The following is a 23,956-nucleotide window of genomic DNA, read 5'->3' as shown; positions in this document are numbered from 1 at the left end:
TGAAGACAACTTTTTTGTTTTCTCATGCTAGATTAGGGTCTGGTTGCCCGGAGGCTTCAAAGAGATTTGGGTGGGAGAAGCCTCTACCCCTGTCCCCATTCTGTCCTGAACGAGGCCCTCCTTCTGCCTGCTGCCTGTAGGACCTATGCCATCATGCCTCTGCCTGTTGCATGAACTGACCACCTGCAGTGGACGTTGCTGACCAAGTCCCTGCCTGCTGCCTGGACCAGTGCTATCCTGCTGTGTAGAACTGCGCTACTATTACCAAGGTAATCTTTTGTTTACGCTTTGCTCAGCATAATGTATTTTGGGGTGTAATTCTTGGTATGTGCATGCTATGTGTCTCTGGAACACCTGACGGTGTTCCTTGCATGTTGGATCTCTATATGTGGTCAGGCTGTGTAGAAGTCTCACACATGGGGTATCGTTTTACTCAGGAGGAATAGCAGAATGTATTTTGGGGTGTCATTTTTGCTATGTACATGCTATGTGTTGGAAATATCTTATCAATGGACAACTTTGTGTAAAAAAAAATGCGTTTTCATTTTTTTTCCACATATTCCAAAAACTTCTGGAAAAAAATGAACCGTTCAAAAGACTCATTATGCCTCATAGATTATACGTTGGGGTGTTAGCTTTCCAAAATGGGGTCATTTTGTGGGTAATTCCATTGTCCTGGTGTTCCAGGGCCTTCAAACGTGTAATAGGTTGTCAACTAGTTAGATGTGCAATTTATGCTCCTAAAACCCCTGATGGCGCTCCCTGCATGTTGGGCATCTGTATGTGGCCAGGCAGTGAAAAAGTCTCACACATGGGGTATCGTTTTACTCAGGAGGAGTAGCAGAATGTATTTTGGGGTGTAATTTTTGCTATGTACATGCTATGTGTTGGAAATATCTTATCAATGGACAACTTTGTGTAAAAAAAATGCGTTTTCATTTTTTTTCCACATATTCCAAAAACTTCTGGAAAAAAATGAACCGTTGAAAAGACTCATTATGCCTCATAGATTATACGTTAGGGTGTTAGCTTTCCAAAATGGGGTCATTTTGTGGGTAATTCCATTGTCCTGGTGTTCCAGGGCCTTCTAAATTGTAATAGGTTGTCAACTAGTTAGATGTGCAATTTATGCTCCTAAAACCCCTGATGGCGCTCCCTGCAGGTTGGGCATCGGTATGTGGCCAGGCAGTGGAAAAGTCTCACACATGGGGTATTGTTTTACTCAGGAAGAGTAGCATAATGTATTTTGGGGTGTCATTTGTGGTATGCATATGCCATGTGAGAGAAATAAGCTATTACAATGACACTTTTGAGAAATTTTTTAAATAAAAAATAAAAATCTTAATTTTGCAAAGTGTTTTGGGAAAAAATGACAACTTCAAATAACTCACCATGCCTCTTACTAAATACCTTGGGATGTCTACTTTCCAAAAAGGGGTTATTTGGGGGGAATTTGTACTTTCCTGGCTTGTTAGGGTCTCAAGAAATGAGATAGGCCTTCAAAACATCAGGTGTGATCAGATGTGATAATTTATTATGATTTGCACTATAGCTTGTAGACTCTAAAACTTTCACACAGACCAAATAATTTCCCAAAAAATTGGGTTATTTTTATCAAAGACATGTAGCAGTATAAATTGTGGCCAAAATTTATGAAGAAAAATTAATATTTTGCAAAATTTTATCACAGAAACTAAGAAAAAAACATTTTTTTTCTAAATTTTCGGTCTTTTTTCATTAATAGCGCAAAAAATAAAAAACCCAGAGGTGATCAAATACCACCAAAAGAAAGCTCTATTTGTGGGAAAAAAAGGACAAAAAAATCATTTGGGTACAGTGTTGCATGACTGAGTAATTGTCATTCAAAGTGTGAGAGCCCTGAAAGCTGAAAATTGGTCTGGTCAGGAGAGTGTTTAAGTGCCCAGTATGGAAGTGGTTAAAGGCACATTTTTCTGTTGTCATATTTTCAAATGACAACTTTTTTTTTTTTTTTGCATTTTAGTCAAAATATGAGATCTGAGATCTTTTTGACCCCAGATCTCATATTTAAGAGGACCTGTCATGTTTTTTTCTATTACAAGGAATGTTTACATTCCTTGTAATAGGAATAAAAGTGACCCATTTTTATTTATTTTTTAAAACGGTGTAAAAATAAATTAAAATAAATAAGCAAACAAAACATTTTTTTTTTAAAGTGCCCTGTCCCGACGAGCTTGCATGCAGAAGCAAATGCATATGTGAGTAGCGCCCGCATATGAAAATGGTGTTCAAAACCGCACAAGTGAGGTATTGCCTCAATCGTCAGAGCGAGAGCAATAATTCTAGCCCTAGACCTTCTCTGTAAGTCAAAAGATGCAACCCATATTATTTTTTAAACGTCGCCTATGGAGATTTTAAAGGGTAAAAAAGCTTGTCGCCATTCCACGAGCGCGCGCAATTTTGAAGCGTGACATGTTGGGTATCATTTTACTCGGTGTAACATTATCTTTCACAATATAAAAAAAAAAATTGGGCTAACTTTACTGTTTTTTTTTTTTTTTTATTAAAAAGAGTGATTTTTTTCCAAAAAAAGTGCGCTTGTAAGACCGCTTCGCAAATACGGTGTGACAAAAATTATTGCAATGACTGCCATTTTATTCTCTAGGGTGTTAGAACCATCAAACATTATATTTTTTTTTTTCTAAGTAATTTCCTAGCAAAAAAATTAGGGATGCACTGAAATTTCGGCCGCCGAAACATATCGGCCGAAAATGGTGTTTTTCGCACTTTGACGAAACAAGAAATGTTGCCGATAATGGTGCCGAAAAAGGGGCGGGGTAGTGTGAGCTCCGCTGCCTGCATGTTCCCCCACGAGATGCAATGCCGAGGAGATGATTCCTCCTCTCCCTCAGCCTGCATTTAGCTAGTCTGCCGCAAGGCGTCCCGAGAGCTCCCTGTGGAACAGCACGGCACCCCGCCTGTTGAAGGGGGAAAGGAGTGAAAGCCAGGAGCCACAATACCAATGAGAGTGCATCCCCTCCCCCGAGCGGCACACCACCGTCACAGCCTGCACTGAGACCGAGGATGAGAACGAGCAGGTGGAGCACGGAGGGACCCGCCTGCAGTGAGAGCAATACAATTATCGTCCAACCTCCAATTGCTAAATTACCGGACTGAGAGAAGGTACCCTCCCCTCACCTGAGCAGCACAGTGTTTCCTTATAATACAGCAACAAAGGACCGCGAGATACAAGAAGCCAACAAGTCGATTGTGCCAGACACATTAGAGGGCTCAGGGGTGAGTCACAGTACATGGACATATGTATGAATTTTGTCTTGTACAGGACTTGCTTTTGCTCCCCCTAGTGGCACTAATGGAATTTGTTTGAAGTGTGAAAGGACTGTAAATTGCCTAAAAGCACAATGAAAAGTCTGTATACATGCATGGACAGTTGGACACTGTTATAACTGGCTACATATGATGAGAGGATATTGTAAGAGAATACACTCTACTAAAGGGGCACCCAAGAGTGATTGATATTGATATATGTATGCCTAGGTGAGCTCCCTTGCCTTCCCTGACTGCCCAGTGTTCCGTCATCCCCCTTTTTTTTTTTTTTTTTGCTGATCCAAAAAATGATCTGATTTGTGGAAATTTTGCTAATACTATTAGCAATGTGTTATATAAAAATGTATACGTTTTATTTAAAATATAAAAATACATTTTATTTAAAATATATACTGTCATTTTTAGTATGGGTCATTTTCGGTTTCGGCCTGACATTTTTATTTTTTTTTGTTTTGTTTCGGTTTTGAAATTTCCATTTCGGTGCACCTTTAAAAAAAATTGTTTTAAACAGAGTCTGAAAAACAGGCAAGGTCCTTACGTGGTTAAAGAATATGGTCTAAAGAAGTTTCCCAGAAGCCACTAGTAAAAGCAAGCCATCATATGCCTAAAATATTATTATATGGAACAGTAGTTTTAAACTCAAACCAGCAGGTCCATATTTTGGAGTATTTAACAACCATCTTCTAAAAGGTATAAGTCATCCACTTGTTGTAGCCATTGGGCTTAAGTGAGTACAGTACATTTGTCTCCAATACAGTGGAATCAAAGGTTTTGCAGCATTCAAAAAATATTGAGTGATTGACCTTCTATATTGGCCTGTTGATTCTGTTGTACAATGGAATAGCATAGACCAAGGTTCTGACTTGATTTTATCAACTTGTATAAAATAAATCGTATGAACGACCGCCTGCCAATACACCTGGATAAATGGACATATCCACCAAATGTGTCTATGCATTACGATACCACTGCAGTCCCTGCAACACATAGATGATGCAGATGAAGACATTGCATGTAATTTATCTGGTGTATAATACCAGCAAATAAGGAGTTTATCCCTTTCATGACTAAGCCTATTTCTGACATTTGTTGCTTACAAGTTCAAATCCATATTTTTTTGCTAGAAAATTACTTAGACCCCCCCAAACATTATATATATTTTTTAGCGGAGACTCTAGAGAATTAAATGGCAATTGTTGCAATATTTTATGTCACACAGTATTTGTGCAGCGGTCTTTCAAACGCAATATTTGGGGGAAAAAGACACTTTCATGAATCAAAAACAAAAAACGAAACAGTAAAATTAGCCCAATTTATGATGATGTTACGCAGAGTAAATAGATACCAAACATGTCACACTTGCACGCACTCGTAGAATGGCGACAAACTACGGTACCTCCAAATTGCCATAGGCGACGCTTTAAAAAAAAATGAATGGTTACAGAGGAGGTCTAGTGCTAGAATTATTGCTCTCACTCTGACGATAGCAGCGATATCTCACGTGTGATTTGAACACCGTTTTACATATGCGAGCACGACTTGCGTATGCATTTTCTTTGCTGCGTGAGCTCGCGGGGACAGGGGCGCTTTAAAACTTTTTTCTTATTTTTATTTTTTTACATTGTGTTTTTATCCCTTTTATTGCTGTCACAAAAAAAGGAAAACATCCCTTGTGACACTAATAGGTGGTGACAGGTACTCTTTATGGAGGGGTCGGCAGTCTAAAAGACCTCCAATCCTTCCTTTTACAATTCAAAATATTCAGATCACCAAAAACAGTGATTCTGAATACTTTTTTTTTTAAACCGGGGCCAACGGAAGTGACGCTGTGACATTGCTTCTGTGTTTACATACAGGAGACTGGAACCAAGCCATTTTTGGCTTCGTGCCAGTCTGTCTCTAGTTGCCAGAAGTGGCAGATCGGGTCTCCCGGTGGGACGGGAGGCCCGGTAAGAGTGGGGGGGGGGATATCCCCTCCTGCTACTCCAGTATAACAGCCGAGCGGCTTTTAGCCACATCCGTTGTTATGCCTGGAAAGCCGACCGCCCGCTCTAAAAAAAAAACAGTATTGGGAATATTCATGCAGCTGCATGCATCATCCTGGTATAACCCCCATATATATGCGTATGCTTATATGATATAATATGAGTTTCACTTTATGAATTGAATTCCAGAAACAAATGTACTTTTTGATCATATTTACATTTTTGGAGATGCACCTGTACAGCCGTGGCCAAAAGTTTTGAGAATGACACAAATAATATTTTTCACAAATTCAGATTTTTATGATGGTAATTTGCATAAATTCCAGAATGTTATGAAGAGTAATCAGGTGAATTGCAATTAATAGCAAAAAACAAATTATAGTTTTCTGATTGAAAACCACATTCACCGTTTTAAATTTGTTAAAAAAAGTTTTCCATCCTGATCCTTTGTCTTTTTTCTCTGATACAGAACTGTTTCACAGCATCCTTATCTACATTAACCTGGATGATGGTACACTATTATGATTGTAAATTTGTTAGCATGAGGCCATACTTCAAATTTCTGCTCAAAAAAATAAATAAAAATTAAGCGTGTTGGGTTATGTCTTAAAAGTGAAATGGGTTAATGTTTCTGCAGGTGAACCGCAGTATCCCATCTCGGCCTTACATCATCGGTTTAACAGGAGGCAGCGGCAGTGGGAAGTCTTCTATTGCAAAAAGGCTGGAGGTCCTTGGAGCTGCTCTCATAGATTGTGATAAATTAGGACACCAAAGTTACAGGCCTGGAGGACCAGCATACCAGCTGGTCATTGATGAGTTTGGCTCAGGTATATTGTCATAATTATTATTTTTTTTCGCTCAAAGGTTAATTCAACTGAAACCCCAGTTTTGGTGTAAATCATAAGTGTCAAAGTGGTTGTTAACCCACTTTCCTATATTTCCACAATCTGTGCGGTCTCCTCATACTGTGCCCCCCTGCCTCTGTGTTTTTACAAAAAAAAAAAATCTTCCTTTACCGTATTTTACAGCGGCTCCCGGCGCTCATGTAACAAGCTGTACCTGCTCTCTGCCCATCTTGCAGAAGCAGGGGCCGAGGGTATCCCTGCTGACGTCAGCGGGACGTAGGGAGAGAGGAGACACAGCCAGTCACGTCACTGCCGGGAGATATGGTGGAGAATTTTTTTAATACACAGACAGTGGGGCATAATATGAGGAGACAGAACATATAGTAAATATATCGGCACAGTCCCTAGGTAACACTAAGAGGAGGGCGGACAGAGGAGATAGACACAGGAGAGCAGGCTGCAGCTGACGGAGGCACACAAATCGACCACAATGTCAGGGGCTCAGTAGCTATGATTATCGTGGTCTGTGGAGGGTAGAAACTAGCAGGATCAGCCAGGTATTACAGGTGTTAGGCTCCATGCACACTGGACGCTAAAATAATGTTATAAAAATGCCAATAGCTTTGCAGGGAGTCTTTCAAAGTTTTTTAACGTTTTTGCAATAGCGTTTATTAGCGTTTTTTTCTTTTCTTTTCATTTTTTTTTCAATGGATAAACGCTGGCGAGCCACGTTTTTTTGCGTTTATCAGCATTTTGGATTTTTTTTGTGGTTTTTAAGGTTAAACGGCACTTTGAATGTGATTTTCGGGCGTTTAGAAAAAAGCCCATGAACTCCATTGCTCATTAAAGCTGAAAAATGTCCATGTTCCTATGTGTGCATGGACACATAGGCTAACCCAGAGTGGAGTTTATGGGCTTTGAAAAAAAAAACGCCCAAACTCCAATAAATTGCAGTTTATTAGCTCCAGTGTGCATGGAGCCTTACAGTGTGCCAAATTACAAAGCACTGTGCTGTATAAAATGCTTTGATGGATCAGGATCCATCATTTTTTATTTTATTTTTGGGTTAATAATGGCTTTAATGAACATGTCAATATATAATACTCATTAAGTTAGTCTGAATGCTGACATGGATGGGTGTTGGTGCCATATCTGTTTTGTGCTGCTGATAATATTGACTTTTTTTAAGAATACAGCCAAGCATGAATTGCTAATTAGAATGAGCTAAGGTATGGGTTATGATTGAGTTTTGTTTAAGGTATAAAAAGGAATGAGATCCGGGACCCCCACAACCATATATATACAGTGTCAGCTCAAAAATGCTAGTGTCGCCCTCCTATCGATATTTAGCACGGCTCAGCGCTTATGGATGCACACTGAGATAATGTGGTCACAGAACACTAGATATATGTAAATTGCAGCAGCTGCTTAAAAAAGGTCAATAATAAATAACAGATAAATAAATAACTATAAAACAAAAGTCTCAAAGTTCAATAAATAGCTGTAGCAGCGCTGCTTTCAGACCAACGTCTGAAACACTTCTATATGTCCAAATCCATATAGGAAATTAGATGACAGTGCAAGTGGATGAATAAAGAGAAAGATCCTTAATTAGTGCTCCTTTCACCAGAGGGGGCGTTCACCACGTGGGGGGAATATGACTCCCCTTATGGGGATGCACTCACCACAAATATGGAAATATAAAGCCTTGGATAGATATCTCTGTATGCCTCCTGGATGCTGCACTCTCCACCAGCCAATGTGTATTATGTCCAATCAAACCATCGTCGCATATAATGAAAGGAACTCATATAGTGTGATATTGCTTTTTAAAACACAGGTTTATTGAGCCCCCAAACACATCCCCCAATACAAAATGCGTACCATAATGTAAAAAGTGACAAGCAAATAAGTATAGTGCCAGTACTGTGCCTGTATCCCTCCTGGCCGAACAGTGCAGCTCTTGTAAAAAAACCTCCTCTCCTGTTCCTGGTCCTGGGGGCCGTACAGTCTATTTGGTCACTGGATTAGCGTCACTCCCTTCCCTTCCAGGAGAGACTGGGCAGAAAACAGCACTTTAAGTGTTAAAACACTTTCCTCAGTACAGCTCCCCCAGGGGGTGTGGTCCCCCGGGTATAACCCACTCTCTGACTCAGCAGCTCCAGTTTTTTTCTGCCTAGCGTCAGGAGAGACGTGGCCTTTTGGAGTCCATGTACTCTGGATTTTTTTTGCGATTTTTTTCGCTTTTATTTTGTTTTGTTTCTGCATTTTTGACTCTGAAGTCTACTATGAACTGCCGACTGGGTGACAGGCTGGATCTTGATCCTTGTAGTCCCCCCATGTTCGGCCATCGAGCATGTGCCGGCCCTCAGCTCTGGGCCATTCACGACATGCCCAGTTGCTCCAGGGGTGGCGGGGGAACTACATGTTCCAGGGCACACATATGACCGGTCTCTATGCCTTGTCACAGTGTGTCTGGCCGACAGCCATGCCGTTTAGTGGACGTTGGTTCTGTCCGGAATTCCTCCAGCTGGTGGTCGCAGGACGGGTAAGTAGTGGCCCCTTGCCCTGGCAAGGTGGTATGGCTGGTGCTTCCCTGGGGAGGTCAAATGAGGGTCCGCCCTGCTTTCCTCTCTCCCTTTTTCTCCCTCCTTCCCCATGCTGGGTGGCGGCTGTAAGGGGGGGCCCTCCTGGGGTTCTATCACTACCGGGGACCGTGTACTGTGAGGTGCTGTTGTTTTTTATGTTAGGGGAGTTGCTGTATGTGCCGGGCCGTGTTTTTGCTGTGTCACTGTGTTTTTTTAAAAACGTATATGGCCGCCATTTTGCTGCGGATGCGGTTTACATAGCTCCAACAATGCCTGAGTTAACCCTTAGTGCCCTTGCCGCCTCTGTAGAGGCTATGACGGCAGTCCTTGAGGCGTTTCTCGCCAGGATTAAAGCGACAAGTGGCCAGAAGGGGGGTAAAAAGAGCCCCCTCCCTGAGTTTGCTTCTGGGGATGTCTCTGACACAGAATCAGGCCCTGTTATTGCATCTGGCTCTGGTTCTGTCATGTCAGATGATGCGGGCTTAGCCCACGTGGACAGTGAGGATGACTCTGCTTCAGGGTCAGTGGATGATAAGAAATTTGTTGGAGCTTTTATCTCTGCGGTGCGGGATACTCAGAAACTTGAGGATTTGGCGGAGGCATCAGATGTGCCGGTCCCTTTTGGGTTCCGCAAGCCACCCCGCACCGCAAAAGTGTTTCCTTGTGTTCCATATCTAGACAAATTGTTGTACAAGGAATGGGATACACCGCAGAAAGTTTTTGCTGTTCCTAAATACTTTGCGACCCGTTATCCCTTTGAGGAGGATTTTTTTTAAAAGTGGGTCTCTCCTCCGTCAGTGGACCCTCCCGTGTCCAGATTGAGCAAAGCCACCACGTTACCTGTGGAAGGGGCTCCTGCCTTTAAGGACCCCGCAGATAGGAGAGTGGAGGCTGTGGCCCGCTCCATGTTCACAGTAGTGGGTTCGGCAGGAAGACCGGTTTTGGCTGGGACTCTGGTGTCGCAGACACTTACCGAATGGGCAAAGTTCTTGTTACAGGAGCTGGAGGCGCAGAATGCTTCTGAGACCTGTGTGGACCTGGCTGAACAGTTGGTTCAGGGCCTGAAGTTTGTCTGTGAGTCGGCCCTGGATACGCTCCCTTTGCTCTCCAGGGCCTTTGCCTACGCGGTGGTACTACGTCGCCTTGTGTGGCTGAAGTGTTGGTCTGCGGACCAGTCCTCAAAGAAGGCATTGGTGGATTTACCCTTTAGGGGAAACGGCTTTTTGGGGCGTCCCTGGATGACATCATAAAGGATGCCACAGGTGGTAAGAGCACACTGCTCCCACAGTCTGGGAAGGGCAAGGAGCCTCGCCGTAAGCAAGAGCCCTCCTTTACTACCCCCAAGCGTTTTTTTTGCCCGCCCAGTGCGGTAGGAAAAAGTTTTCAAGGCGCTAAGACCCCCGCTGCAGGGCAGAAGCGCACCTGGTACCACAAGCCTAACAAGCCTGCGGACAAACCTGCTTCCGCATGAAGGTCTGCCCCCGCCCGTGCAAATTCGCGGCTCGGTGGAGGTCTCTTCTTTCCGACCGCTGGGTCTGCGAGGTGGTTTCCTCGGGGTACAAGATGGTTTTTCTCTTGTCCACCAAACATATTTTTTCCTTCCAACCTCCAGCTTCCTCCGGATCGCCGGAAGGATCTGTCAGGGGCTGTCCAGGATCTTCTGGTCAGGGGAGTGATTATGCCTCGATGGAGGTTTTACTCCAATCTGTTTGTAGTCCCCAAGAAGGAAGGGGTCTGTCCAATCCTGGACCTCAAGGCCCTCAATTGTTTTGTCAAAGTGCAAAAATTCAGGATGGAGTCGATTCGCTCGGTAGTGGCAGCGCTCCATCAGGGGGACTTTATGGCGTCCTTGGATATCATGGACGCAAACCTACATGTTCCCATATGCACAAAGCACCAGAGATTTCTGCGCTTTGCGATCGGGAGGACCACTTTCAATTTGTGGCCCTCCCGTTTGGCCTGGCCTCGGCACCTCGGGTCGCCCCGATTCTAGCCCTGCTTAGTTAGAAGAGGACGTGTCCATCACGTGTCACTCTCCGAAAGTTCGGCTGGCTTCTGAATATCCAGAAGTCAGTGTTGGTACTCTCTCAGAGGCTGGAATACCTGGGGCTAGTCCTGGATTCCGCGGAGGTGAGAGTTTTTCTCCCAAACTTCAGACACTACAATCTGCGGTGCAGCAGTTGTCGACCCAGAAGTGGTCATCTCTTCGATTCTGCATGAGGGTTCTGAGTCTGATGGTGGCCTCTTTCGAGGCAGTTCCATATGCCCAATTCCACACCCGGGTGCTACAGAAGGAAATTCTGTCACGTTGGGACAAGCTCCCTTCATCTCTGGATTACCAGATTCAGATGAGTCAACTGGTCAAGTCCTCCCTGGTGTGGTGGCTGACGTCTCCGGTGCTTCGGACCGGGAAGTAGTTTCTGCCGTGCCATTGGACAATGGTCACGACGGATGCCAGCCTCTCCAGGTGGGGGGGCATTTGGGGCACCCAGTCAGCCCAGGGGCGCTGGACTCAGGAGGAGTCCCGCCTTCCAATCAATGTACTGGAGCTCAGAGCAATCAAGTTGTGCCTTGCCAGGTGGTCCCTGGATCTGCAGGACCGACCGACCGGTCAGGATCCAGTCCGACAACGCCACCGCCATGGCGTACGTCAATCATCAGGGAGGCACACTGAGCTTAGCTGCGGCGATGGAAGTCGCGCACATCCTTCGGTGGGCCGAAGAGTCTGTGCCAAAGGTGGGGCACTCCAGACGTGGACCTTTTAGCGTACCGTCTCAGACGGAAGGTGTCACGGTTCGTGGCCAGGTCAAAGGACCCATGGGCGGACGCGTCAGACGCGTTGGTGGCACCTTGGGGTCATTATCGCCTAATTTACGCCTTCCCTCCTCTGAAGCTTCTTCCAACAATCCTGATCGCCCCAGATTGGCCGCGCCACTCCTGGTACGCGGACCTGGTGTGTCTGGTGGCAGACGCCCCTTGGCGTCTACTAGGGGTGTTGAAAATAATCGTTGAATCGATGCATCGAGATTATACCCTGGACGATTCTGCATCGATGCGGTATTCGGCATTAATCGATTATTAATGACGTCATTGCGGCCCGTCCCCCCTCCCCCGCACAGCAATGTCTTTGCTGGAAAGATATGCCGCCGATCGGCTGGCTGTGCCTGGCGCTGTCCCCTCCTCAATTCATACAGTGTAGCCTGAGCCTCGTTGCTGCCCCCACCCACGATCTCCCCCTCCTCTGGGATTTGGAGCTGTGACTGGACAGTGACACTGGTCATCTCCCCTATGGGCGGTGCCGAGCCGCACGAGGAGCTGAGAGACCAGACACACAGATCACTGACTGCACAGAGCTGACACTGCAGCTGTTGTAACATCCGTGGGATGAGCCATAAAGTTGGCTTCTGGAAACTACAAACGAGCTGTGAGGAGAAGAGGGGGGGATGGAAGTGCTCCGGAGGTGAGAGATAAGCCTGTCATGCTTGATATATGGGTGAGAGTATAGAGGTGGCAACACCCCCCCCCCCCTCTTCCTGCTGCAGCTATCCTCTGTGTGTGTGTGTACTGTTTGCCTTACACATTGGGGGGGCTGCACAAACTCTCTTACTGTCTAATTTCTTGCTGTGATTTCCCTATCATCTCTCCCCTCTGGAACCATCTACTGATCTGCAAGCAGTATATTTCTTGCTGATTGGAATGTCTCCCTTTTTTTATTTGTGCAGTGATGTTGACCTGTTTACTATGCAAGTTGCTGCCAAAAGACTCAATGGGTTTGTTAAAGTGATACTAAAGGCTATTATTTTCTTCTTTAAAATAAAAATAAAAATCATACTTACCTGCTGATCTTCTGTATAATTTCCGCAGTCTCTGACCACTTCCTGTAGCATGTCCGCAGTCTCTGATCATCTTGTGTAGCATGTCCCCAGTCTCTGATCATCTTGTATAGCATGTCCGCAGTCTCTGACCATCTTCTGTAGCATGCACGCAGTCTCTGATCATATCCTGTAGCATGCACGCAGTCTCTGATCATCTCGTGTAGCATGTGCCCAGTCTCTAACCATCTTCTGTAGCATGCACGCAGTCTCTGATCATCTCCTGTAGCATGCATGCAGTCTCTGATCATCTTGTGTAGCATGTCCCCAGTCTCTGACCATCTCTTGTAGCATGTCCCCAGTCTCTGACCATCTCTTGTAGCATGTCCCCAGTCTCTGACCATCTCTTGTAGCATGTCCGCAGTCTCTGACCATCTCCTGTACTATGTCGGCAGTCTCTGACCATCTCCTGTAGCATGCACGCAGTCTCTGACCATCTCCTGTAGCATGCACGCAGTCTCTGACCATCTCCTGTACTATGTCTGCAGTCTCTGACCATCTCCTGTACTATGTCTGCAGTCTCTGACCATCTCCTGTACTATGTCCGCAGTCTCTGACCATCTCCTGTACTATGTCTGCAGTCTCTGACCATCTCCTGTACTATGTCTGCAGTCTCTGACCATCTCCTGTACTATATCTGCAGTCTCTGATCCTCTCCTGTATTATGTCTGCAGTCTCTGATCATCTCCTGTATTATATCTGCAGTCTCTGATCATCTCCTGTACTATGTCTGCAGTCTCTGACCATCTCTTGTACTATGCCCAAAGTCTCTGATCATCTCCTGTACCACGTCTGCAGTCTCTGATCATCTCCTTTAGTATTTTGGGGGGAGAGCCATGCGCACTTGCGCTGCAATCGTGATGCATCGTGGAATCAAATCGAATCGTGGACTTGATAATCGTAATCGCATTGAATCGTGAGGCCGGTGAAGATGCGCAGCCCTAGCGTCTACCCCTGAGAGAAGATCTTCTGTCGCAGGGCCCGATCTTCCTCCCTGCTTTACAGTCACTAGCTTTAACGCCGTGGCTGTTGAGAGCCAGATACTAAAGGACCGGGGCCTGTCAGGCTCGGTGGTCTCTACCATGCTGCATGTACGGAAGTCTACTTCACAAAGGATTTACCATCGTACGTGGAAGGCCTACATCTCTATGTGTGAAGAGATGAAATGACACCCCTGTACATACGTGGTGTCCCGGATTCTGCTGTTCTTACAGCATGGAGTGGATCAGGCTCTCGCCTTGAGTATGGTTAAGAGTCAGATTTCAGCTCTAGCTGTTTACTTTCAGCGACCCTTGGCAGCGCACTCCTTGGTGCGTACGTTTGTGCAGGGGGTCCGGCATGTGGCCACTCCTGTGTGTTCTCCACTGCCCCATGGGACCTGAATTTTGTCCTCTCAGTGCTTTAAGAAGCTCCCTTTGAGGACATTCGAAAGATCCCTTTGTTGCCTGTCACCGAAGGTGGTTTTTCTGGTAGCAATTACCTCAGTCAGATGGGTGTCTAAACTGGCGGCCTTGTCCTGCAAGGCTCCCTAATTGGTCATCCATGAGCATAAGGTGGTGCTGCGGCCGCAGCTGTCTTTTCTCCCAAAGGTCGTTTCGGCTTTTCACATTGAGGACATTGTGTTACCATCCTTATGTCCTCGGCCAAAAAAACAGAAGGAGGCCACTTTACATTCCCTGGATGTGGTTCGGGCCCTACGTGTGTACTTATCTGCTACGGCTCCATTCCGGAAGTCGGACTCACTGTTCGTTTTGGTGAATGGTCCTAAAAAAGGTCTGGCGGTCTCGTCGGCCACCATTTCTAGGTGGATCAGACAGGTTGGGCTTCAGGCCTATGCCCTAAAGGGGCGGGCGCCTCCCTTTCAGGTCACGGCGCATTCGACCAGGGCGATCGGTGACTCTTGGGCTTTCCGTCATCAAGCGTCTGTGTTACAGGTGTGTAAGGCAGCGACATGGTCGTCAATCCACACCTTCTCAAAATTTTACAAGGTGGATGTGAGTGCATCTTCGGATGCCTCCTTTGGCCGCAAGGTGTTACAGGCGGCAGTTTAAGGTTGGAGTTCCTCCGTTGAGAAACTCCGGTTTTTGTTGGGGGTGTAGCTTGGTTTGCTGTGGTGTTTTCCCACCCCTCAATTTTTTTTTTGACACTGCTTGGGGACGTCCCTAAGGTCAAAGACTGCTGTGTCCGTCCATGAACGGAAGAGAAAATAGGATTTTTGTACTCGCCGTAAAATCCATTTCTTTGAATTCATGGACGGACACAGCACCCACCCCTCCTTTTGTTTGTACTGCTTGTTACGAACTGGAGCTGCTGAGTCAGAGAGTGGGTTATACCCGGGGGACCACGCCCCCTGGGAGGATCTGTACTGAGGAAAGTGTTTTAACAATTAAAGTGCTGTTTTCTGCCTAGTCTCTCCTGGAAGGAAGGATATAATACCCTAAGGTCAAAGGCTGCTGTGTCCGTCCATGAACTCAGAGAAATGGATTTTACGGTGAAAAAAAATTACAGAGGCAATCAAATACCATCAAAAGAAAGCTTTATTTGTGGGGAAAAAAGGACGCAAATTTAGTTTTGGTACAACATTGCATGACCGTGCAATTACCAGTTAAAGCAGCGCAGTGCCAAATTGTAAAAACACCTTGGGTCCTTAACCTGCATAATGGTCCTGGTCTTAAGTGAAAAAACTTCTGGCAGTTACCAGCCCCCCCCCCCTGTTTTTCTTACCTGAGCCCCATATTTCCCTCAGTGGAGACATGTGCTCCCTCTCTGCACGGGGTCCCAGCTCCTAATTGAATAGATTGATAGCAGCATGTCTCTATGGATGCAAATACTGGACTTGGGAGCATGCCCACAAGGTAAACCCCCAGGAGAGCGCTTCTCCTAGTGCAGGGGTGTCCAAACTTTTTTCAAAGAGGGCCAGATTTGATGAAGTAAACATGCGTAAGGGCCAATCGTTTTGCCTGACATTCTTTGAACCATTAAAATTTGGTCTAAGGCCCCGTACACACGAGAGGATCTATCCGCTTGAATTGATCTGCGGATCAGTTCCAGCGGATAGATCCGCTGGTGTGTACAACCCAGCGGATCTTTTTCCGCTGATTTTTTCGGGCCGACCGATTTCCAGCAGATAAAAATGTCTTGGCATGCTAAGAAATCTATCCGCTGGAATCGGCTTCAGCGGATCGATCCGGTGGTCTGTACAGACTCACCGGATCGATCCGTCCGATTCCCTCCCTCGCATGCGTCGTAATGATTCGACGCATGCGTGGAATTCCTTATATGACAGCGTTGCGTCATCGCGATGGGATTTCAGCGCGGATTTCGATCCGATGGTGAGTACACTCCATCGGATCCAAATCCGCGGAAATCCTCGAGAGGATTTATCCGCGGATACGGTCCGGCGGACCGTATCCGCGGATCAATCCTCTCTTCTGTACCCGGCATTAGTGTGTTCGTTTGAGCACTAATTCATTGCCCAACAAGAATTATCTTGCCTCTGTGGCTGTGTGTGGTGAAGAGATGAGCGTGTTATTTGGATATACCGTATTTATCGGCGTATAACACACACCTTCACTTTAGGAGGGAAGTTTCAGGGGAAAAAAATGTAAATAAAAAACTGTGAAGCAAAATAAGGTTCATTGCCTATCAATGCAGCCTAATCAGTGCCCATATGCAGCCTCTCCATTGCCATGAATGCAGTCTGAACGATGTCCATCTGCAGCCTCGGAGGGAGGGGGGGGGGGCGGGATGAGAACCAACAGATTACATACAGGAGAACCTCCTGTTTACACAGAAGCCTCTTTAATACAATTTCTCCCGCCTCCTATGATAGACAGAGGAGTCCGTCCAATGGCAGCCCAGGAGACGGGACTTCCTATTACAGATGTCACTGAGTAAACAGGAGATTCTCCTGTATGTAATTTGACAGCACTCGTTCCCCCTCTCCCTGTCCCCTCCAAGGCAGCGCTGATAAATACAGTATATATCCAAATTACCAGGGGGGCACATTAAACTGGAACGGGGGCCGCAATTGGCCCCCGGGCCGGACTTTGGACATGCTTGTCCTAGAGGGTAATCTGATGCAATGAGGAGCCGCGAGAGATGCCGAGGGACCGCAGAAGAGGACGATCGGGGCCACACTGTGCAAAACAAGCTGCACAGTAGAGCCAAGTATGACATGTTTGTTTAAAAAAATTAAATTAAATTCAAAGGTTTACAATTACTTTAAACTTGTCTACAACTTTCTCCCTGACCTGTCTGGTGTGTTCCTTGGCCTTCATGATGCTATTCGTTCACTAAGATTTTCTATCAAACCTCTGAGGGCTTCACAGAAAAGCTGTATTTATAGTGAAATTAAATTACACACATGTGAACTCTATTTACTTATTAGGTGACTTCTAGTATCAAAGTAAAGGGGGCTGAATACAAATGCATCCCACACTTTTCAGATATTTATTTATAAACAAAAATAGAAAACAATTGATCATTTTCCTTCCACTTCACAATTATGTGCCACTTTGAGTTGGTCTATTGCATAAACCCCCCCCCCCCCCCCCAAAAAAAAAAGTTTTTTGATGTAAGGCCCCATGCACACGAGACGCAGATGCAAACTCATCTAAACACACGTTTTCAAATGCAACAAAACGGCGTTTAAAACGCCTGTTTTTGCCGTGAATTTTGCGGCGTTTTACCGCGTTTGCGTTTATAAGCGTTTGGTTAAGCATCACCCTCCCTAAGCTCAAAAAACAGTATTTAACCATTTCAGCCGTTTTGTGAGACCAGAGTTAGTAGCAGCTGAGAGAGCAGCAGTGTACGTGTATTTAGCGTGTCACTTGCCACGTCACCTGCCTCAAGTTGTGAATTGTCCACTTGCCACGTCATCTGCCACGTCACCTGGCCACGCCACCTGCCACAAGTTGTGGATTGTCCACTGGCCACGTCACCTGGCCACGTCACCTGCCACAAGTTGTGGATTGTTCACTGGCCACATCACCTGCCACGTCACCTGGCCACGCCACCTGCCACAAGTTGTGGATTGTCCACTTGCCATGTCACCTGGCCACGTCACCTGCCATGTCACCTGGCCACGTCACCTGCCGCAAGTTGTGGATTGTCCACTTGCCATGTCACCTGGCCACGTCACCTGCCACGTCAACTGGCCACGTCACCTGCCACAAGTTGTGGATTGTCCACTTGCCACGTCACCTGACCACGACACCTGACACAAGTTGTGGATTGTCCACTTGCCACGTCATCTGGCCACGCCACCTGCCACAAGTTGTGGATTGTACACTGGCCACGTCACCTGGCCATGTCAACTGGCCATGTCACCTGCCACAAGTTGTGGATTGTTCACTTGCCATGTCACCTGCCACACGTTGTGGATTGTCCACTGGCCACGTCACCTGGCCATGTCAACTGGCCATGTCACCTGCCACAAGTTGTGGATTGTCCACTTGCCACGTCACCTGCCACAAGTTGCGGATTGTCCACTTGCCACGTCACCTGGCCATGTCACCTGCCACATCACATGTTCACATCACCTGGCACGTCACCTGCCACAAGTTGTGGATTGTCCACTTGCCACATCACCTGGCCATGTCACCTGGCCACATCACCTGCCACGTCACCTGGCCATGTCACCTGCCACAAGTTGTGGATTGTCCACTTGCCACGTCACCTGGCCACATCACCTGCCACAAGTTGTGGATTGTCCACTTGCCACATGACCTGGCCATGTCACCTGCCACATCACCTGGCCATGTCACCTGCCACAAGTTGTGGATTGTCCACTTGCCACATCACCAGGCCATATCACCTACCACGTCACCTGGCCATGTCACCTGCCACAAGTTGTGGATTGTCCACTTGCCATGTCACCTGGCCACATCACCTGCCACAAGTTGTGGATTGTCCACTTGCCATATGACCTGGCCATGTCACCTGCCACGTCACCTGCCACAAGTTGTGGATTGTCCACTTGCCACATCACCAGGCCATGTCACCTGGCCACATCACCTGCCATGTCACCTGCCACAAGTTGTGGATTGTCCAATGGCCATGTGACCTGGCCACATCATCTGCCACATTACCTGGCCACATCACCTACCACAAGTTGTGGATTGTCCACTTGCCACGTGACCTGGCCGTGTCACCTGGCCACATCACCTGCCACTTCACCTGGCCACGTCACCTGCCACAAGTTGTGGATTGTCCACTTGCCACGTCACCTGGCCACATCACCTGCCACAAGTTGTGGATTGTCCACTTGCCACATGACCTGGCCACGTCACCTGCCACATCACCTGGCCATGTCACCTGCCACAAGTTGTGGATTGTCCAATGGCCACGTGACCTGGCCGCATCATCTGCCACATCACCTGTTCACATCACCTGGCCATGTCACCTGCCACAAGTTGTGGATTGTCCACTTGCCACATCACCAGGCCATGTCACCTGGCCACATCACCTGCCACGTCACCTGGCCATGTCACCTGCCACAAGTTGTGGATTGTCCACTTGCCACATCACCTGGCCATGTCACCTGGCCACATCACCTGCCACGTCACCTGGCCATGTCACCTGCCACAAGTTGTGGATTGTCCACTTGCCACGTCACCTGGCCACATCACCTGCCACAAGTTGTGGATTGTCCACTTGCCACATGACCTGGCCATGTCACCTGCCACGTCACCTGGCCATGTCACCTGCCACACGTTGTGGATTGTCCACTTGCCACATCACCAGGCCATATCACCTACCACGTCACCTGGCCATGTCACCTGCCACAAGTTGTGGATTGTCCACTTGCCATGTCACCTGGCCACATCACCTGCCACAAGTTGTGGATTGTCCACTTGCCATATGACCTGGCCATGTCACCTGCCACGTCACCTGGCCATGTCACCTGCCACAAGTTGTGGATTGTCCACTTGCCACATCACCAGGCCATGTCACCTGGCCACATCACCTGCCATGTCACCTGCCACAAGTTGTGGATTGTCCAATGGCCATGTGACCTGGCCACATCATCTGCCACATTACCTGGCCACATCACCTACCACAAGTTGTGGATTGTCCACTTGCCACGTGACCTGGCCGTGTCACCTGGCCACATCACCTGCCACTTCACCTGGCCACGTCACCTGCCACAAGTTGTGGATTGTCCACTTGCCACGTCACCTGCCACAAGTTGTGGATTGTCCACTTGCCACATGACCTGGCCACGTCACCTGCCACATCACCTGGCCATGTCACCTGCCACAAGTTGTGGATTGTCCAATGGCCACGTGACCTGGCCGCATCATCTGCCACATCACCTGTTCACATCACCTGGCCATGTCACCTGCCACAAGTTGTGGATTGTCCACTTGCCACATCACCAGGCCATGTCACCTGGCCACATCACCTGCCACGTCACCTGGCCATGTCACCTGCCACAAGTTGTGGATTGTCCACTTGCCACATCACCTGGCCACATCACCTGCCACAAGTTGTGGATTGTCCACTTGCCACATGACCTGGCCACGTCACCTGCCACATCACCTGGCCATGTCACCTGCCACACGTTGTGGATTGTCCAATGGCCACGTGACCTGGCCACATCATCTGCCACATCACCTGGCCACGTCACCTACCACGTCACCTGCCACAAGTTGTGGATTGTCCACTTGCCACATCAGCAGGCCATGTCACCTGGCCACATCACCTGCCATGTCACCTGCCACAAGTTGTGGATTGTCCACTTGCCACGTCACCTGGCCACATCACCTGCCACAAGTTGTGGATTGTCCACTTGCCACATCACCAGGCCATATCACCTGCCACGTCACCTGGCCATGTCACATGCCACTTGTTGTGGATTGTCCACTTGCCACGTCACCTGGCCACATCACCTGCCACAAGTTGTGGATTGTCCACTTGCCACATGACCTGGCCACGTCACCTGGCCATGTCACCTGCCACAAGTTGTGGATTGTCCACTTGCCACATCACCAGGCCACGTCACCTGCCACGTCACCTTGCCATGTCACCTGCCACAAGTTGTGGATTGTCCACTTGCCACGTCACCTGGCCACATCACCTGCCACAAGTTGTGGATTGTCCACTTGCCACATGACCTGGCCACGTCACCTGGCCATGTCACCTGCCACAAGTTGTGGATTGTCCACTTGCCACATCACCAGGCCATATCACCTGCCACGTCACCTTGCCATGTCACCTGCCACAAGTTGTGGATTGTCCACTTGCCACGTCACCTGGCCACATCACCTGCCACAAGTTGTGGATTGTCCACTTGCCACATGACCTGGCCACGTCACCTGGCCATGTCACCTGCCACAAGTTGTGGATTGTCCAATGGCCACGTTTCATGCCCACATCATCTGCCACATCACCTGGCCACGTTACCTACCACAAGTTGTGGATTGTCCACTTTCCACATCACCAGGCCATGTCACCTGGCCATGTGACCTGCCACAAGTGTGGATTGTCCACTTGCCACATCACCAGGCCATGTCACCTGGCCACATCACCTGCCACGTCACCTGGCCATGTCACCTGCCACAAGTTGTGGATTGTCCACTTACCACGTCACCTGGCCACATCACCTGCCACAAGTTTTGGATTGTCCACTTGCCACATGACCTGGCCACATCACTTGGCCATGTCACCTGCCACAAGTTGTGGATTGTCCACTGGCCACGTCACCTGCCACATCACCTGGCCACGTCACCTGCCACAAGTTGTGGATTGTCCACTTGCCACGTCACCTGGCCACGTCACCTGCCACAAGTTGTGGATTGTCCACAATGCAATGCAAGCAATTCAATTTTTATTTTTTTTTATGGTTTTTCATTATTTGCCATCATTTTTGAGATTTCTAATGTAAAAAGATAGATCATCTTTAAAAACGCCTATAAACGAAATTGCGTCTGAAACGTGAAAACGTTTGCGTCTGAACCCATTTTTTTGCTTCTGAAAAAACGAGCATTAACGCAACTGCCGAAATCACAGAAAAACGTGACTGTGTGCATGGACACACAGGATAACATTGAATGTGTTCAGCGGCAGTTGAAAAAGCTGTTCAAATGCTTCTGAACACGTGTTTACCAGCATCTCGTGTGCATGGGGCCTTACATGACAAAATGTGGAAAATTTCACAGGGTATAAATACTTTTTCCAGGCACTGTAAAAACAAATTTATCAATAAGTATAGTTTAGTATTTTGTTGCTTGTCTATAAAAGACGATAAACTAAAAGTAATGTTCTAAACATATTGTTGCTGTGGTCCCAGATCTCATCCTCTTTCTTTTTTTGTTTGTACCTGTTGCATGTCATATAACCTTGAGTGGGCCGTACAGTTTATTTGAAAAAAGTGGTAACATTTTATACCCATGTTTGGTATTGTAAATAAGGTTAGTGGCAGCAAATCATTTCCTTCTGTCATGCTCCAAACTACTAACACTGAATGCAACCCAAGTCCCTCAGTAGTAAAACAAGCAAAACTATGTCTCAAAGCAAGAAAATCTAACTAGTTTGTGTGAACTGATTTGCATGCTAACCTTCCAGCAGTCCACATATGTAGCAATCTTGTATTGACCTCTCTTCTTAGATATCCTGTGTCCAGATGGAACCATTGACAGGAAAGCTATTGGCAGCAAAGTCTTTGGAAATAAGGTAAAATGGCAATAAATAAAGAGAATATTCCCGGGCTACCTGGATAATAATAATGGAATACTAGTTGCAGCAGACACCGGATTGGTCAATCTGTACCAACAATAAATCTATATAAAAAAAAAATGTGGTGTTGCGCTCTAGTGAATGATGGCTCATAACCATAAATAAAGGGCTAAATACAGTGTACATCACATGTGCAAAAGTTCATAAATCGCATACTAAACGCTACATAATCGCATTGAATTCAAGGTGCACAGAAAATTAAAAAATTGCATAAAAAATATTAAGATCAAAGTGCTAATGCTGACATAGTAAAGAAATAGAGTCCAAGTGCACATAGGTATCCAGAAAAACTTGATAGCTAAAGTGCAATAAAGTATAACAGGTTAAAAAACAAGATAAAAAATACGAGCAGTGAGTTTGTGGTCTGACATCACTTCTGATGTCCAATCCAACGCGTATCACCATGGTCACATGACTTCTTTAGGGAAAATGAAAATGGCTTTACTTTTGAGCATTTTTTTTTTGTATACAGATTTGTATTGCAAAACAAACTAGAAAAGATACAATTTCTGGGGAAATTGTGCGGCGTGGTCTTGCCTCCACCAATACTCCTGACTGGAGACGGTGCCCCTGGAGATGTAAATGTGATCCAACAGTGTGTCGAGCCAGTTCGGTCCATTGCCCCATCAAAAACTGCTCCATTAAAAACTACCCCATCAAAACTGCACCATCCTATTTGCCCCATCAAAAACTGGTTGCTATGGAGGGTTGCTATGGACTGGTTGCTATGGAGTGGTTGCTATGGAGTGGTTGCTATGGAGTGGTTGCTACGGAGTGGTTGCTACGGAGTGGTTGCTATGGAGTGGTTGCTAGAGACTGGTTGCTATGGACAGTTGCTATGGTCGGGTTCCTATGGACGGTTGCTATGGACTGGTTGCTATGGACGGTTGCTATGGACCGGTTGCTATGGATGGGTTGCTATGGAGTGGTGCTAGAGACTGGTTGCTATGGACAGTTGCTATGGTCGGGTTCCTATGGACGGTTGCTATGGACTGGTTGCTATGGACGGTTGCTATGGACGGTTGCTATGGACGGTTGCTATGGACCGGTTGCTATGGATGGGTTGCTATGGAGTGGTTGCTATGGACTGGTTGCTATGGACGGTTGCTATGGACTGGTTGCTATGGACTGGTTGCTATGGACCGGTTTCTATGGACGGGTTGCTATGGACGGGTTGCTATGGACGGGTTGCTATGGACTGGTTGCTATGGACTGGTTGCTATGGACGGTTGCTCTGGATTGATTGCTATGGACTGGTTGCTATGGACTGGTTGCTATGGACTGGTTGGTATTGACGGTTGCTCTGGATTGGTTGCTATGGACTGGTTGCTATGGACTGGTTGCTATGGAGTGGTTGCTATGGAGTGGTTGCTATGGAGTGGTTGCTATGGAGTGGTTGCTATGGAGTGGTTGCTATGGACTGGTTGCTATAGATGGTTGCTATGGAATGGTTGCTATGGACAGTTGCTATGGAGTGGTTGCTATGGAGTGGTTGCTAGAGACTGGTTGCTATGGACGGTTGCTATGGTCTGGTTGCTATGGTCTGGTTGCTATGGTCTGGTTGCTATGGTCTGGTTGCTATGGACTGGTTGCTATGG

General features: G+C 46.9%; 1 protein-coding gene across 4 annotated transcripts in view; it reads left to right on the top strand.

Moving 5' to 3' along the window:
• COASY (Coenzyme A synthase) overlaps positions 1-23,956 on the top strand; it is an 855,545-nt gene that overhangs the window by 482,771 nt on the left and 348,818 nt on the right. For 3 of the 4 annotated variants that reach the window (XM_040331793.1, XM_040331792.1, XM_040331794.1), the window contains 2 exons: positions 5,950-6,139; positions 22,231-22,295. The exons of the other annotated variant lie outside the window; for it this stretch is intronic. In XM_040331793.1, coding sequence (XP_040187727.1) covers positions 5,950-6,139; positions 22,231-22,295 — 255 coding nt within the window. The remainder of the gene's footprint in view (positions 1-5,949; positions 6,140-22,230; positions 22,296-23,956) is intronic. 4 annotated transcript variants of the gene reach the window in all.

This window comes from Rana temporaria, chromosome 12 (assembly GCF_905171775.1).
Source record: "Rana temporaria chromosome 12, aRanTem1.1, whole genome shotgun sequence".
Taxonomy (NCBI): Eukaryota; Metazoa; Chordata; class Amphibia; order Anura; family Ranidae; genus Rana; species Rana temporaria.
This window is presented reverse-complemented; position numbering and strand designations above follow the sequence as displayed.